This window comes from Schistocerca americana, chromosome 1 (assembly GCF_021461395.2).
Source record: "Schistocerca americana isolate TAMUIC-IGC-003095 chromosome 1, iqSchAmer2.1, whole genome shotgun sequence".
Classification (NCBI taxonomy): Eukaryota; Metazoa; Arthropoda; class Insecta; order Orthoptera; family Acrididae; genus Schistocerca; species Schistocerca americana.
This window is the reverse complement of record NC_060119.1, coordinates 501,319,544-501,335,154: the sequence shown is the minus strand read 5'-3', so window position 1 is coordinate 501,335,154 and position 15,611 is coordinate 501,319,544. Positions and strand designations below refer to the sequence as shown.

The following is a 15,611-nucleotide window of genomic DNA, read 5'->3' as shown; positions in this document are numbered from 1 at the left end:
ACTGGTGTCATTATTGATTGTTTCCAATGTAACAATGGTTTCTTCCATGATGGTAAGTTGGTTGAGGATCACACTTCAAGCCGAGGATACCACTCATGCCATGGTGTACATACTCGTACTCTTGATGCTTCACCTCTACTCACTTTGTAAATCAATTGCAGCTAGGCCAACATCTTATACAACTATCTCTGAGCTGGAAACTGCTCTTCTTGGACGATAGCAAAAATGTGACTTAACCCTTTAACTGCCCTGGACGTGTCAATGCGCACGCCTTTGTACCTGTCCCTGTGTGCTCTGAACATGTTTACGCGCACCATCAGTCCTTCTACACGTTCAGAGCACACAGGGACAGGTACAAAGGCGTGCCCATTAATACATCCAGAGCAGTTAAAGAGTTAAGGTGCCATTAATTTAATGGAGTCAATTACATAATGGTAAGAAGCCATGTTGACAGCAATCAAAGATCTTTGTGTGTCATATGAACACCTGTTGAAATATACTATCTGTAATATTCCAATATATTATACTGTCTCTGAAAGTATACCCACTTATAAGAATCAGAGTGATTTAAACCATACTGTGTGTAATATGTTATACCTTGTCTCAGTGCCTTATTGTTTTGTGCAGATTATCATCATAATTAAATTTTATTTCCTTTACAAACAAAGTACATTTCAAAATAGATAACCAATAAGATTAAGTCCCAAAAATTGACTTCAACAATGCATCCTTCATTTTGTAGAGTTTGAAAGCACCAGGTTTTACAACATATAATTACAAGGAAATTACAATTTGTTGAGATTGGTGCTTCAAATTATTGCTCTTCTTCCCAACAGTATTTCAAGTATTCACTCATGAAAAAGGAGGCAACTGAGTGTTGCACCACTGTGACACTAGCATTAAAAGGGCACAAAGGAAACATGTAGCTTTCTATTGCATGTTTAGTTCATATTAAAAAAATCAAGGAACATACACATAATGTCAGAAATCAGTAATTCCAACAACAGGCTTATGGTTATGTGGAATGTAGAGAAATACAGGACAGGACAATCATCCACCAAACAGCATAACATCACAACTGAACTAAATCGAAGGGCTATAAATGATGATAATCATTTCTTAGATATAGTAGAAAGTATAAGGAGAAATAGTTAAAGAGAAAAATCACAGCAGTATGCTGAAAGAGTAATGCTTATAAAATTCGATCATATGAATGTATCACTAACTTCTCCTTCTGAAATTATGAGAATTTTACATTCTCTGAAAAATAAAAGTTCATATTGTTTTGATGGTGTTTTCAATAGACTACAAACGATTTGTTCCCATATTACAAACCCAGTCTTATCTGCAATAAGTGAGGCGATTTTCCAAAGAGACTGAAATATGGTGTTGTTAAAACCCTCTTTAAGAAAAGTGATAAAAGAGATGTCAGTAACTACTGACCTGTTTCATTGCTGACATTGTTTTCTGAAATTTTTGAGATGATAATGTAATCTAGAATGGTATCTCACCATAGCTATCAGTAATATCTTCAGCAAATCAAATTTTGAGTTACAGAAGAGTTGCTCTACTGCAAATGCCATTTACATGTTCACTCACCAAATTTTACAAGCATTAAATAATAAAATGACACCAGCTGGTATTTTCTGCAACCTTTCTAAGGCATTTGACTGTGTATATCACAGTATTCTCCAAGATAAATTGAAGTTTTATGGGATTGATGGTATAACAAACTAATGGATAATATCATATCTAACCAAAAGAATGCAGAAAGTGATATTTAGTAATTCAGCCAATATAGTGCAGGGACGTAATTATGTCTGGGGAGAAATCATGTATGGTGTTCTCCAAGGCTCCATCAGGTCCACTATTTTCCCTCATATATCATCTAACACACAACAATCAGAATTAGATTTTTTTTAATGATGATATTACTATTGTAATCAATCCAAGCATACATACAGAAATAGAAGAAATGGTAAACAATGTTCTTAAAAGTATCATCGACTGGTTTCCTGTAGACAGTCTCATCCTCAGTGTTAAAAAGACACAACATACACAGTTCTGCACGTAAGTGTAACACATGGTGATGAAGAAATAAATAGAGTGGATGCATCAAAATTCTTAGGTGTCTGTACTAATGAGAATTTAAACTAGAAAAAGCACAGTTTGGAACACCTAAAACAATTTTGTTCAGCCACATTTGTTGTTTGTGTCTCCGTCGGTTATTACTGTTACTACGGCTACTACTGCATGACTGGGGTAACTCATCTTTAAGAAAGTCTCCGTTGCTCCAAAATGTGCTGTAAGAATAATGTATGGTGCTCATCCAAGGCCACACTGGAGACATCTATTTAATTAGTTGGGCATTCTGTCTACTGCTTCACAGTATATTGATTCCTTCATGAAATTTGTTGTAAATAATTCACTATAGTTCAAAAGGAACAGACGGATAAATGACATTCATTACTGCACATTAAGGTTGTCTTCAGCACAAACAGGAGTGCACAATGCTGCAACAAAAAATTTTTTTTTCTCTCGCATATTTCGCAATAATACAAAATGTGCTGCCCTTCTTTGAACTTTTTCGGTGTACTCCATCAGTCTTATCTGGTAAGGATCCCACGCCACGCTGCATTATTCTAAAAGAGGCAGTTACCCAGCAATATGAAATGCCTATCAGAAAAAATTGAAAACAAATTAAAAAAGTTTGTCCTTGACAACTCCTATTCTGCAGAAGAATTTCTACTGTAATAATGTGTAAAAGGTGGTTGGTATGAATTACCAACTCACATTTGTAATTTACAAAATTGCACACCTTAGAAATGTTCAGCGGGTAACCACATTTACAAATAAATTTACGATGTGAATGTAAAATGACTTGTTCCACATCATTACGATTTATCGCACAAAGTGATCCCTGGAACATGAAACTAACTATTTAAATGAATATACTGCTGGTTAGTTTTAATAAAAATAGAAGCTTTTACAAACCAAGAGAAGTGAGACATTCTCCATCTTTATAGAGAATGCAAAAGGAGTGGGAAAGAAACAGTTGACATGTATGCACAAAGATACCCTGATAGACGAGTGTCCAAAGAATGACAATTCGTTGAAAGTGTGGACAGTAATGTTTGGTAGGGGGCATTAGAATGCTACACAGAGGCAACAGATCATCATGTTCAACAATCAGAACGAATGAAACAGATGTTCTGGCAGCTGTTACTGATAATTTACATGTTAGCTCTAAATAAATTACGAGAACATCTAGAATTACTCACTTCAGCATTAGTTGCCTTGTGCTTCCGAAGAACTTCCATTCCTATAATGGGTCACTTTAACAGTATATTAATCAGCAAGATTGCAGAAGATGCATGTAATTCTGTAGTTCAACTTTGATGTTACATCAGGACAAAATGTTATTTCTTCAAAAAATTTGCCTCTACCAGTCTTTACAAATCATGAAAAGCTGAATATAAGAAATTCGCCGCTGAAAATCTGCATTGTCTGAGGCAAGTAGGACATCAGTGGCATTAGACTATGAACATCTGATACAGGAGACTATGTGACTGATCCTTCTTCATTGAGGAAACACACAATTTCTTATGAACTACTACCAGCTCTTCTAAAGAAATGACCTAAGGTACATAAATGTATGTGGTAACACCACAATGGGTGCCGAGCTTCCTAATTGCCTGTGGCCATGGAAGAGCTCAGATAGTTTTTTCTTGGTTGATAGTGTGCGAAAGCATTATCTGTTGACCTTCATGTCTGCCTCATTTGATATTCAACTCTAGTCTCTGGGGTAAGATCAAAGATTAAGTCTACTCACAAGTTGTAATGACCCAAGAGGACTTAAAGTTGGATTGTTGATTCATGTGCAATGTAATCAAAGAAATCTCTTCAGTCAGTCCAGAAAGCCTTACACTAGCAACAGCGAAAAGTGCATTGCAATACACAATGATAATTTCAAGCACTTGATGATAACTGGAATTTTATGGAAGTGTTTCTGATCACACTCTTTTTGTGATTTACTTTTTGTTGCTATTGCAATATACAGTGCAAATGCAAGAGTCCATCTAAAAATGAAATTACATTTATTTTTTTAAGCCCCCCCCCCCCCCATATCTTCTCTGCATACTTGAAGTCCCCTGCTCACCTCTTTCTGTATATTTGGGCTAAACTCAAGAACTACTGTAGGGATTTTGATACTGTTTTCACCTAAGGATAGACTGGTTTATAACGAAGGCTTGTGCACATAATTTATAAATATTTTGAGCAAACTTGCTTAACTATGATGAATTTTTCAACCACTGTAGTGAAAAACAATGCCATTGTCGTCTAGCAGTGAACAGTAGAACCCCTGGGATCCACAGCTCTGCATAGTGCAATGTACCCACAACCAGACTGAGTACGCACAAATGCTCTACTTATTTTTATATAAAAGCAACAGGAGGAATGTGTTTGCCACAGTGCAGTCAGTGTGGATGCAACTTAACGTATTCAGATATATTTATTTGGACACTTCGAAGTTAAGGTACATTTTGTGTGTAGCACTCACCAGCCTAAAAGTAGCAGCACTACTCATAAATGTTGGTGGGTTCGTGAGCTGCTTAAACAAGGAAACAAGACATGAGCATAACCTTCCTGACAACTTAAAAATGGAGGATGGAATCTCGTTCAGAAACTCCTAGCAGATGACCATAGAATATCCCAGAAGGCTTATACAGATGATTGGGGGACGCATTTCAAAGAAAGATGACAATTTCAGACTGTCAGTTTCGGCCTCCCTCACATTTGCAATAACAATTCGAACTCTTAATTCTCTGCACACTCTTCAACCAATGGGCAGTGAGTTACTTGGCTTCGAAATATCATAAGCAATTTCTTGAGAACAACAGCATACAGCATATGAATCCAAAATCTACTTTTTAATTTTTTATGCAAAAGCAAACCATTTTCCGAACAACTATGAGGCATGTTCAAGCAGAAATTGTACAAAACAACACTGTGATATAACTGAAGCCTTTATTCGAAAGTAGTCACCAGAGGCCTGAGCACAACTATCTCACTCTTTCACAAGCCAAAGGATTCCCTTTTCCCAGAATTACTGTGGCTGTGACAGAAGCCAGTCCTTCAATATATCCTTTAGTTTGTTGTCTGAGTTTTAAATGCTTTTCTTTGAGTGGTTTTTTTTTTTATGAACCAAACACATGGAAGAAGCAGAGTGACATTTCCTGGCTATAGGGCCTTTACACTTTGTGTGACGTTGGAGACGTGTGGATGCTCATTATCATGGAGCAGCATCACTCTCTCTGTGAGCAGTGCAGGCTTCTTGATGGACTTGTGTTAGTAGCAAGTGACAACACATGCTTCCATTGCATGCTATTCAGCTTTGTCTCTGGCTCGAAGTGATAGCACCATCTCTCCTCACCGGCAACAATCACTTCAGGAAAGTGGGGCCTTATGGTACCGGACCAGGTGTTGCAAAGCTAGCCCTATATGCAGGTCCATTGGCAGTTCACTAAGCTTCTTTGGAACCCAATGCACACACACCTTCTGGTAATCCAAGCTATTTGCGCAATTGTGCACACTGTTGCAACACGGGCCTTCACCATCACTGCCAACACCTGCATTGTCACACTCCAACCAGTTCCTACCAGATAGTTCACCTTGTCGATGAGTTTGGCCATGATTATCATGTTTGCGTGGCTGGGTGTTGGGCCATCACTCAAACATTCCTAATACCACTTTCTCACTGACTTGTCAGATACAGTCTCCCCTGTATATCCCTGTCATCCAGTGATGAATATAAGGTGGTTTAACCCCTTCTGCAGTCACAACACCTTGCTGCTCCTCAAAAACTGAATTTTGCACTGTGAATATGTACTGCCACATCAAACGGACAAAATACAAAACTGCCTGCTTCTCTCCTTCTTCGCATGCCCGTGCATGCGAACAACCACGTCGACCACTAACTCACGTCCCTAGATACCTCACTATGTTATCACAAAGTGGCAATTGCAAATTTCAGCATGTTTGGTTGTTACAATCTTTCGCACCTTTTCATTTGAACACTCTTTATACTTCAGCAAGGGGCGCACCTTTGATTCTTTTACATAAAGTTTTTTTTCAGCAGCAAAGCAGATGACTTAGCTTCCAGCTTTCTTGCTTCCCTTCAATCAAACCTACATGTGGACGTGATTGTTTGCATGGCAGCACAAATGAGTCTTTGGCAACGAATCAGTGAATACTAAAGTTTACAAGAGGAGTGCTGTCTCAGGCTACACACCTACATCAGGCACTATCTTTCTGTTTCATTTTCATTTCATTTGTGGCCTTCAGACATTATAGACACAGATGCAAAACCCTCCCCCCCCCCCCTCCTACACACACACTATTTGCGTAAAATATTTACATTTGTTGTACACATATTAACCAAATCATAATGTGCTCGTTACTGCCATGAGATGTCACTCCAAATAACAATTATGTAAGGAAAAGGTGACATTCCTGCCCCCTAAAAGGTTTCCTAGCATATGGTGCCCACATCACTTCAGCTATATGAAATTGATTACATTCAGTTACTCAACATTGTTCTCAGAATTTTATACACAGCTCTACGCAGTGGCCCATAAACAAATTTACTGCTACACCAGACAAGTTGTCCAGTTGTGGCTAGTGCTAACTGTCCGAAGCCAGGGCGAATTGTTAGTTAAGTTATTGTTTAACAATCTTTACATTCTGATTTCCTGTTTTTCCAGAATCGTTCAATCCACTTGTCTTTAAAGGGTCTGACAGAAACAAGAGCAGAACTATTACCATCGTGAACTAGTGAATCCGCTTTGGGTGCCATGTCCTCCCAGTCTGTCCAGACTCACGCAGTCAAATGAAATTAGATTCTAAACTTTTCCCAACTACTTTAATTCTGCAATTAGACACTCTTAGCTGTGTCCATCTGGAGCCAGCTCCAACAACACTTTATGATAACATGTACTCCTTACAAAAGTCAGCAATCAGTTCAATATTCAAAAGAAATAATTTCAAAGTAAAAATATAGTAATATCTCAGAAACCAGTTATCAGTCATTACAGAATGATATAATACTGCTACATACATTTTACAGAAATTGATTGCCACTGTACTTTTAAATATAGTGCAGCTCTTCAAAAACATTTAGCATTTTCGGTACATGATTGAAAGCACAATGTTTCAAATGTTTCTTCTTTTTACCACTTTAACAATTAATTTCTTACTATACAAAGGAATGCAGAATCATTACAGGGTTGTGTTTTGGGTATCATCATGGGTAAACCTTCTTTTTTTTACTCTGCATATCTCTCTCCATCAGGTATTAAGGTCACATGCATTACTTTAATCATTTACTTCATGACTCCTCATCCATAATAGCTACAGTAGCATCTTCAGCGATCTAATACATTCTGAATTTTTTATATGTTATATGCTTCTCCAGTATTTTTACCTTTTTCCATCAGTATTTGACCAACTAGAGTGCGTCTTGTTCAACTACAATTTTTGGCTGCTTATTTTTATCACTCTCATAAGAAAGTAAATTTATACTTTTATATTTACTAGCTATTCCCTACGACTACATTCACACATAGCAGCTTTATTATAATGGCCAATGGTAAGTAAGCAAGATATCGTACATTCAATAGTGTCAGCTGCTCTCAAGTGTGTGTGTGTTTACGCAAGCATACATTGTTGCTGCTGAGTGGTTCATGCAGATGGACATGGGCAGGTACACTTGTCTCTACATTGCGCTATTGAAGCAGCCACACATTGTACAGTGTGTACGTTACGCAACAAAATTAATAATTTTTTAACACAATATATGTTCATTAGAATAAAAATGTTTCCCATTCCCTACTTCACAGTGTCAAGTGTTGAGTTTTATTTATTTATTTTCACTTTCTGAAGTAGATAATGTCCTTCCACAGGTTTCAAGCTATCACCACACCAAATTTCTTTGAAAATGGTTCAGCGGTTTAGTCATGAAAACTTATTACCATAATTACTTTTGCACATATTATATTATGGTGTGGAAGTGGGAATTCAACACATTGAGGACTGAATAAGCATTGTATCCATTATGTTGAATCTTATTATGTAGAACAAATCAATCAATAAATTTCAAAAGTCAAGCAATAAATAGCTCCTTCAAAAAGTAATAACAATATTATGGAAAGGACAGTTGCTACTCGCTATATAGTGGCAGTGCTGAGTTGCAGATAGGCACAATGAAAAGATGGTGAAACCAAGCTTTTGGCCTTGGCAACCAGAGATTGTGGTCATGTGCATATGTCAGTTGCATTTGCGTGAGTGTATGTGTGTACCTTGTCTATTCTGATGAAGGCCTATTTGGCCGAAAGCTTTATTTGACAGTATTTTTGTTGTGTCTAGCTGTGCCTCAGCATCTTGGCTATATGATGAGTAGTGACTATCCTTCTCATAATATTGTTATTATTCTCTCCTAGATTTTTCATTGTTTGATTTTTCAAAGAGTAAATATTGTACAAATCATCAAATATTTTGTATACACTCTTTCTAAAGTAGCCTATGACCTTCCATGACGTCCTAGTGGTTTATTAATGAAAAGGTAATGGACAAACATGCTTTTGCAATTGTAAAACTTTAAATTACGGCAACTGTGCTCTGATTTTAATGAAATAAAGCCTATATGTTGCCCCAAATTACAATTCAAATTAATTAAAAATACATACTAGTATATGAAAGTTTTAATGTTTAACAGCCTTTAGGATGTGAGGTTTTTGCATCAAAGAAAGATGAAAGAGGACATAAAACTCCTACTGGTAACAGTAGCTGTAAAACATACTGAAAACTGAAATTATGCTGCTACCAAGTGTGGCATAGTTTCTGCAGTTGTAAATACAGATCAATATGTATGACTGGAAGCAAGGCAATACATACACTCTTAAAAGGACCACCTGTTATCAGCAACTAGCATTCCTACGGTGCATCTCTCTCTCCTCTTACAAAACTGTATGATCACAAATCAAATTCACCATCTCTATCATTAAATCAGTGTGTCAGATGTTACCTTTGCAAGCTGAAAGACTTTAAAAGAAGGAAACAGACATCAGAAAATGGCATTTATTTATGAAAAACAAAATATGCAACAGTCAGGTCCCTGTAACACAACAGCTATACATAGGAGAATTTCAGTTGCCACATGAATTTGTGTTTTCAGTTTGGCAAAAAGCCTTCTTCCTCTTCTTGCGATAAGTGCCATGCCTGTGACTAGCAGTACCATTTTAATAGAAAGAAGTATTAAATTTAAAAAGCAAACATTTCTTATAAAGACTGACTTTATACAAAATTAACAGTACTAACTGAACCAATGTTGCCTTTTGATTTTTGCAAGAAGTTGAAATAAGTAATCCTCGGTTCACTGAAGTATGATATTTCCATGTTTACCAAAGACAAAATATGTCATGTATATCTAGACTGTTGGTACCAATACAAAACCATTCATCAAAGCCACAATGCTTCATTGACTCAAATACAATGTGCATGATTTCTTCCATACTTTGTCCTTGCTACAGTTAGCCCCTTAAATCCTGAGGTCAGTGACCTGCCCTTCCTTTCTATTCTTCCCCAGTCTGTCCCTAATTCTGCCCCAGAACTAATAGTTCCAAGATTAGTACAGTTCCTCACTTTCTTGTGTCCATTAGCAGTATTAAGAATTTTGCTTCTTGGGGAACAGTAAGTATGGGCTAGTCATTCTGTCTCAAAATTTTAAGTACAATATTTTCCAGGTTAATACAGAACTGTTCTTCACTATGTCCACAAGAAACCTTCACTACCATCATATGTGTTCTAAACAGTTTGTTCTTGAGAGACAAATACTTTGGTATGTACATAGATACTGTGGTATGTACACTTAGACTGATAGTTCTTTGACTCATTTAATACAAGTTAGATTAAAGACACACAAAATGTTTATAATTGACAACAATGGAACATATGGTACAACCAACAGTAATACAAGAAATCTAACATTGAATCCAAAGTTTCTGAAATCAGGACTCTTCCACATCATCTTGTTCTATGTTAAACCCTGTATTAATTTCTTGACTTCTCCTTTTACCTACCATCTTTATTTTATATCCCCTTCTTCTCCAATATTTAAAAGAAATGTATCTATCTTTGACCAGTTCAAGACATAGTACAATTATGACACCACTGGTTCTGCCAAGATCTGCAATTGTTTAATATTGCCATTTTTATCTATTATTTTATCTATGGCTTTCACAGTTTACTTTTTCTGTTTAATACTTAAAAATGGAAAGTCATTGGTGGAAATACTCGAAGGAGTAATGGTAACAACTCAAAACAAGAGTGTAAACATCGTTAAGCTTCCGGATGAATCCCCCTTATGAATTCTCCCCCCCCCCCCCCCTCTCTCTCTCTCTCTCTCTCTCTCTCTCTCTCTCACTCTCACACACACACACACACACACACACACACACACACACACCACAGCACATTATGCTGGAACTCAACTGGGGTGAGGGGTTGAGGGGTTTGTGTATAGTGCACAAAACACCTGACCCAATACCTCACCACAGTCAAACCACAATGCCTGCACAATGTAGTTGAAAGGTGAATGTGTTCTGTATTAGCTCTAAAAAAGGATTTGGATTTATCAGGAAATTTAGCTACACTTCAGTCGTTCATGTGCCCCTCAACTGTACAGTAAGTTGTTACCCTTACTCTTTCCATTATACAAAAATGATTATAATGACTGACAAAAATTCCACATGAAATAGTATATGTACAAAGAGAAAAAAATTTAATTACAACTATGTGTGACACCATACAGACTTCATAACAGATATTTCTGAAGGAAAACAAAATTATAAATAATTATAACAAAAGTAGAACTGAATGTGCCCTCTCTACAATACAGTTTGTAGGTTCTTAATACTGAAAATGGATATCAAACCTCTGCAAGAGAGTTAAAATGTTAAGTAAAAGAGTAGTAAAGCATATCACATTTCAGAAAGTACAGCTTCACCTAACATCAGGTAGCCATTCCTTTCAACTTAAAATTTGATGCCTAAAAGTTTCTTGTTAAAGAAACAAATTATTATTTGACATATATATTTGCACCCATGCCAAATTTTCTCATTTAGGATATCATCATCATATTATTGGTAAACAAGACATACATAAATGCTCTGCCACTTATTCACCATCTGACGATAATTATATAATCCTGTTGTCTCGACATTATGGAATATATTACATCCCCACAATGTACAATGACTCATAATTACTCGATTCACACCAGTAACACACGCCTTTCCTTCCACAAGCAGTCATCAACAAAACTGCAAACAAAGCTATGCACCGCTTTATTTAAGTATGTATAAATTATTTGCCAGCAGTCCTTGCTTCCAGTCCAAGTGCTTGTTTCAATAAACAAACTACATTCTTGCTGTCTGCAACATTATCTGCAAGAAAATAATTGTTAAGAAAAAATCAAATATAAAGCAGACACATACAAACACATTTTAAATGGTAGCAACTCGTAAGTCACTAGGCACTGTATATTGAAGGCACTGTATATTGAGCACCTGTAGCAATAAGTTACAGTAACTTTGACTTCACAAGAAGAAGGAGTTATTTAAGACACAGATTACACAGAAAATTTTGCTTTTACCTTCACTATTGATCTGTCGTTCCAATGAAAGCTTCTCCTGTGCTATTTGGAGCATTCCTTCTTCAATAGTTCCCTCACTAATTAACCTAATTACTGTCACATCTCTGTAAAAGAAATTGAAATATTAACATACATTCGAGGAAGAATAGTTCTCTTGCGACAAAATAGTAAATTTTATATTTCACAACAGAGTGCTGGTATGATGCACAGCTTTGAATGCAACAATTCCAAACAAGGAAAAATATATAATCCAAATACGATCGATGGTAGTTCATGATGTTGCTGTCTCAGTCCTTACTTATTAACTGGATTATACCAACATATTTCTGCTGTGCTGCTAATATGCTGTGACACTGTTTGCAATAAATTTACAAATTAAATTATCATTATGCATGCTGCTATCATAAAGTGCCATTTCAATACTGTTTCACACTAGCCACCATCTCTTGTGTTACTCTGACACATTTGTGTCTATATGAAGTTTCAAATAACAAAAGAGATTAGTTTTTTAAATAAAATCACTGTCCAAAACTTTCACTGTGAGGAATGCTGTATGTTACTTTCCCCTGTGCCAGTGTAGCAGCACTCTTCCTAAACTTCTTGCCTTTGAATATCAGCAGAGTTTTCTTTGCAAATTGCAAGTAATGCTCTAAAGACAGCAAATTCTGCCTTTGCTGTATTTCCTACAAAAGCTTTTAAATCATATCTTCAAAATCTGGCTATATTCTTCTGACACGAGAATGACCAGACATGTTATGCCAAAACCTGCCACGATTGTTTTTACCAAATTTAGTTAACATCACTTACAATCCTCATGCCAAATTTCAGCTGCCATACACACTTACTGAACCAAAGCACGGACTTTAGAATGAGAATTCTTCCATCACTGGAAGGCATTTTACAGATTATTAACAGAGAAATTTACTGTGGATAGATCAATGCAGTTTTCAAGTTCAACATTGTGATAATATCAAAGTTGCAATCACCAGTACATTATCATTCTTTCTCTCCTTAGTTTTCTGAATCAGATTAGTATACATGGCACTCCTCAAAATATACCAATAATGGGGTGGACTCCTTCCCATCTCCAGTCTCATTTTGTAAATAAAAAATGGGGAAAGTTGTCTGTCACATACAGGGCCATCAAATATCATCCTTAATTTAGGTTTGTGGTGCTCAAATAATGTGTGCTTAGAGCACTGTATCAGCATTTCATATTTCTGCAGCATTTACAACAAATAAAATTAATTTTGCCTTGTATTTATTTGTATACACACCAGGCCAATTTGGAAAACACATTGTGGATAAAATAGATTGTATTTCTCTATGAATATTAACAATTATGTAAAGGATATACTGCTACTCACTGTAAAGACGACACGTTGAGTTGCAGACAGGCACAACGAAAAGACTGTTACAGAATGAAGGTAGGAGATGAGATACCAGCAGAATTGAAGCTGTGAGGGTGGGTCGCGAGGCGTGCTCAGGTAGCTCAGTTGGCAGAGCACTTGCCTGCGAAAGGCAAAGGTCCCGAGTTTGAGTCTCGGTCCGGCACACAGTTTTAATCTGTCAGGAAGTTTCAAGACAGTTACACATTAAGCTTTCAGCCAAAGCCTTCACCACACGCACGCATGCGCATGCACACCCACTAACCCCCCCCCCCCCCCCCCCCCACACACACACTATGGTTCTTTTCTGAAACCGCTTTGACTAAAAGCATAATGCGTAACAGTCTTTTCAATGTGCCTTTCTGCAACCCAACATGTAATCTTTACGGTTAGTAGCAATCTATCCTTTTTATGATTGTTGATATTCCAACTTGGATTTTCCATTGCTTGGCTACGAATATCAAGTTATGTTTGAACCGTTTGCCATCGGCAACTGACTGGTTAACTCATAAACCAATGGAAGTAGCGACAAGAGAATGCTGTGTTGCACAGTGTGAGAATTCAGGGGCGTACAAACCAGTCAGTTTCAAGTGTGGATACCATTAAAAAAAGTAACACTTCATAATTACTGTTGGGAATTTTAATTTAGATTCTCTGGCCCCGAATGTGTACTGCTGTAAACTGTCTCTGACGTTAGTAAACAACTAATTAGATATGGTTTATTACTGTTGACAATTATGCACTGAGATAGATTTTTTAAGAGTAATTACCATAAGATTGTATTTTGGAAGTGCTTTACGTTTGGAATTATTATTACTTATAGCTTCCCCACTGACACAACTTACATTAAGATTTCCCATAAATTTTCACTCATTATATTTAACAGTTATTCTGCTCACTGAGAACTGACCTTTCCTGCTGATCAAACTCGGGTAAAAATCATATTATAGTTAACCAAAGTTGCAACTATCTTCGTCAATAAGCAGTCAGCATTTTAACTCAACCAGTTTTTGCTAGGATCAGTAATAGATGGCTGTATGTCACTCCCTATCACCTACAACTTTCTGTTACTTGTTATGATAAAGCATTAATCACGTGTACATACCAGTTGACAGATCAAGCAGGAAAACAGGAAGGAGTACCAAACTCTGAAGAAAAAAAGCAAAACAGGAAACAGTGCATGGTCCAAAGACAGAAAGTGCAATATAGAGCAGCATCAAAGGCCAATGGCGTAATGGTTAAGTGGTCACGGTGTTGGACTAGCAAGCTGGCGAGCTGTGTTCAAACCTCCCTAGTGCTAAGTTGTATTGTATTTTTATTTATTTATTTTTTGTTTCACTGTTCGCTGTATTCTAATTTGTGTCTGTGTCGTGGTGTAATGTCCATTTTCAACAGCGAGGCAAAGGTAGGGACCCATAATGACAGTTGATTGTGCATAACTGTTCTATTAGCCGCTGAAAGGAAGTGGCTTTTGAATGGGAACCACAAATGTTTAATGACAAGGTGACAAGTCAACCAAATCCGCCACTGGAAAACACACCTGGTGTATCATACATAGCGTTAGTGACAGTATGTGTGTCATATGAAAGGAATCTCTAACCGAAGCACCTAATTTGTACGCCTAGTGAGTGCGTGAGTGAGATATGCCTCCTTGCTTGATTTACGTGTTTGTATGAGTGTGAATGTTATCGCTCCCAAGGACCCAAGGAAGTGATGAAAATATAATAGTTTGTCACATAAGCTGCAATAAATAAATAATTTCATAATCACACAATTTCTCTGTGCTCTGTCAAAACACGTGTTTTTAACTTTTTTGAGTGGCATTCCATTTTGGAAGTTCTGACTCTTGAATTTCTTTGTTGTAATGTAGTTCACACCCATTTATTTGTTGTTTTCATTTCTGTGAGACATCTATGTCTTATCTCACCTTCTCTCACTATTCATCACATCTACTTGCGACAGTAATGTATTCTTACCACATGATCCACATTCTACAACCAATGTATAGTATGACAACTGCCAAGACTACAGAAAGAGAACAAAAATTTTCAATGACTGAACAGGCAGTTCATAATGATGTGAAAAAAAATGGAAAAAATAAAAATAATAATAAATGGCTTTTGAACACGGCTCATCTGGTTTATGGTCCCACATTGTGTCCACTTAACTACAATGCCACGGTTGTTCAGTTTCTCTTGATATTACACTTATTAAGCTTGGACAGTTCACTGTTTTTATTTTGCATTTTTTTTACAGTTCAGTACACCTTCTTCTTGTTTTCATGCTTGATTTCTGTTCAGTTTTTGAAGGACTATCCTCTGGGCCATCTAACGCTAAATCTGAGAGGAGGAGGAGGAGGAGGAGGAGGAGGAGGAGGAGGGGGGGGGGGGGGGGGGGTGCGATGGGGAGTTTCCCTTGTCAGGCAATTCCAAACTGTATCACCTAATACAAAAATTAGAGCTGTTGATAAATCCCATGGGACATGAGTTGTCTAGAAATTATTCTTGATAAGA

General features: G+C 36.9%; 2 protein-coding genes across 4 annotated transcripts in view; one reads left to right on the top strand and one right to left on the bottom strand.

The window, feature by feature from the left end:
* The window catches only part of LOC124604669 (uncharacterized protein C15orf61), a 65,392-nt gene extending 56,790 nt beyond the window's left edge, over nt 1-8,602 (top strand). Inside the window, exon 3 of the mRNA XM_047136507.1 lies at nt 7,962-8,602. Coding sequence (XP_046992463.1) covers nt 7,962-8,035 — 74 coding nt within the window. The 3' untranslated portion in view covers nt 8,036-8,602. The remainder of the gene's footprint in view (nt 1-7,961) is intronic.
* Nucleotides 8,603-10,811: 2,209 nt separating this feature from the next.
* The window catches only part of LOC124604617 (SWI/SNF-related matrix-associated actin-dependent regulator of chromatin subfamily A containing DEAD/H box 1 homolog), a 179,494-nt gene continuing 174,694 nt past the window's right edge, over nt 10,812-15,611 (bottom strand). For all 3 annotated transcript variants that reach the window (XM_047136494.1, XM_047136493.1, XM_047136495.1), the window contains exons 16-17: nt 11,711-11,814; nt 10,812-11,501 (exon numbers count right to left, since the gene is read on the bottom strand). In XM_047136494.1, the coding sequence (XP_046992450.1) occupies nt 11,422-11,501; nt 11,711-11,814 (184 nt within the window). In that variant the 3' untranslated portion in view covers nt 10,812-11,421. The remainder of the gene's footprint in view (nt 11,502-11,710; nt 11,815-15,611) is intronic.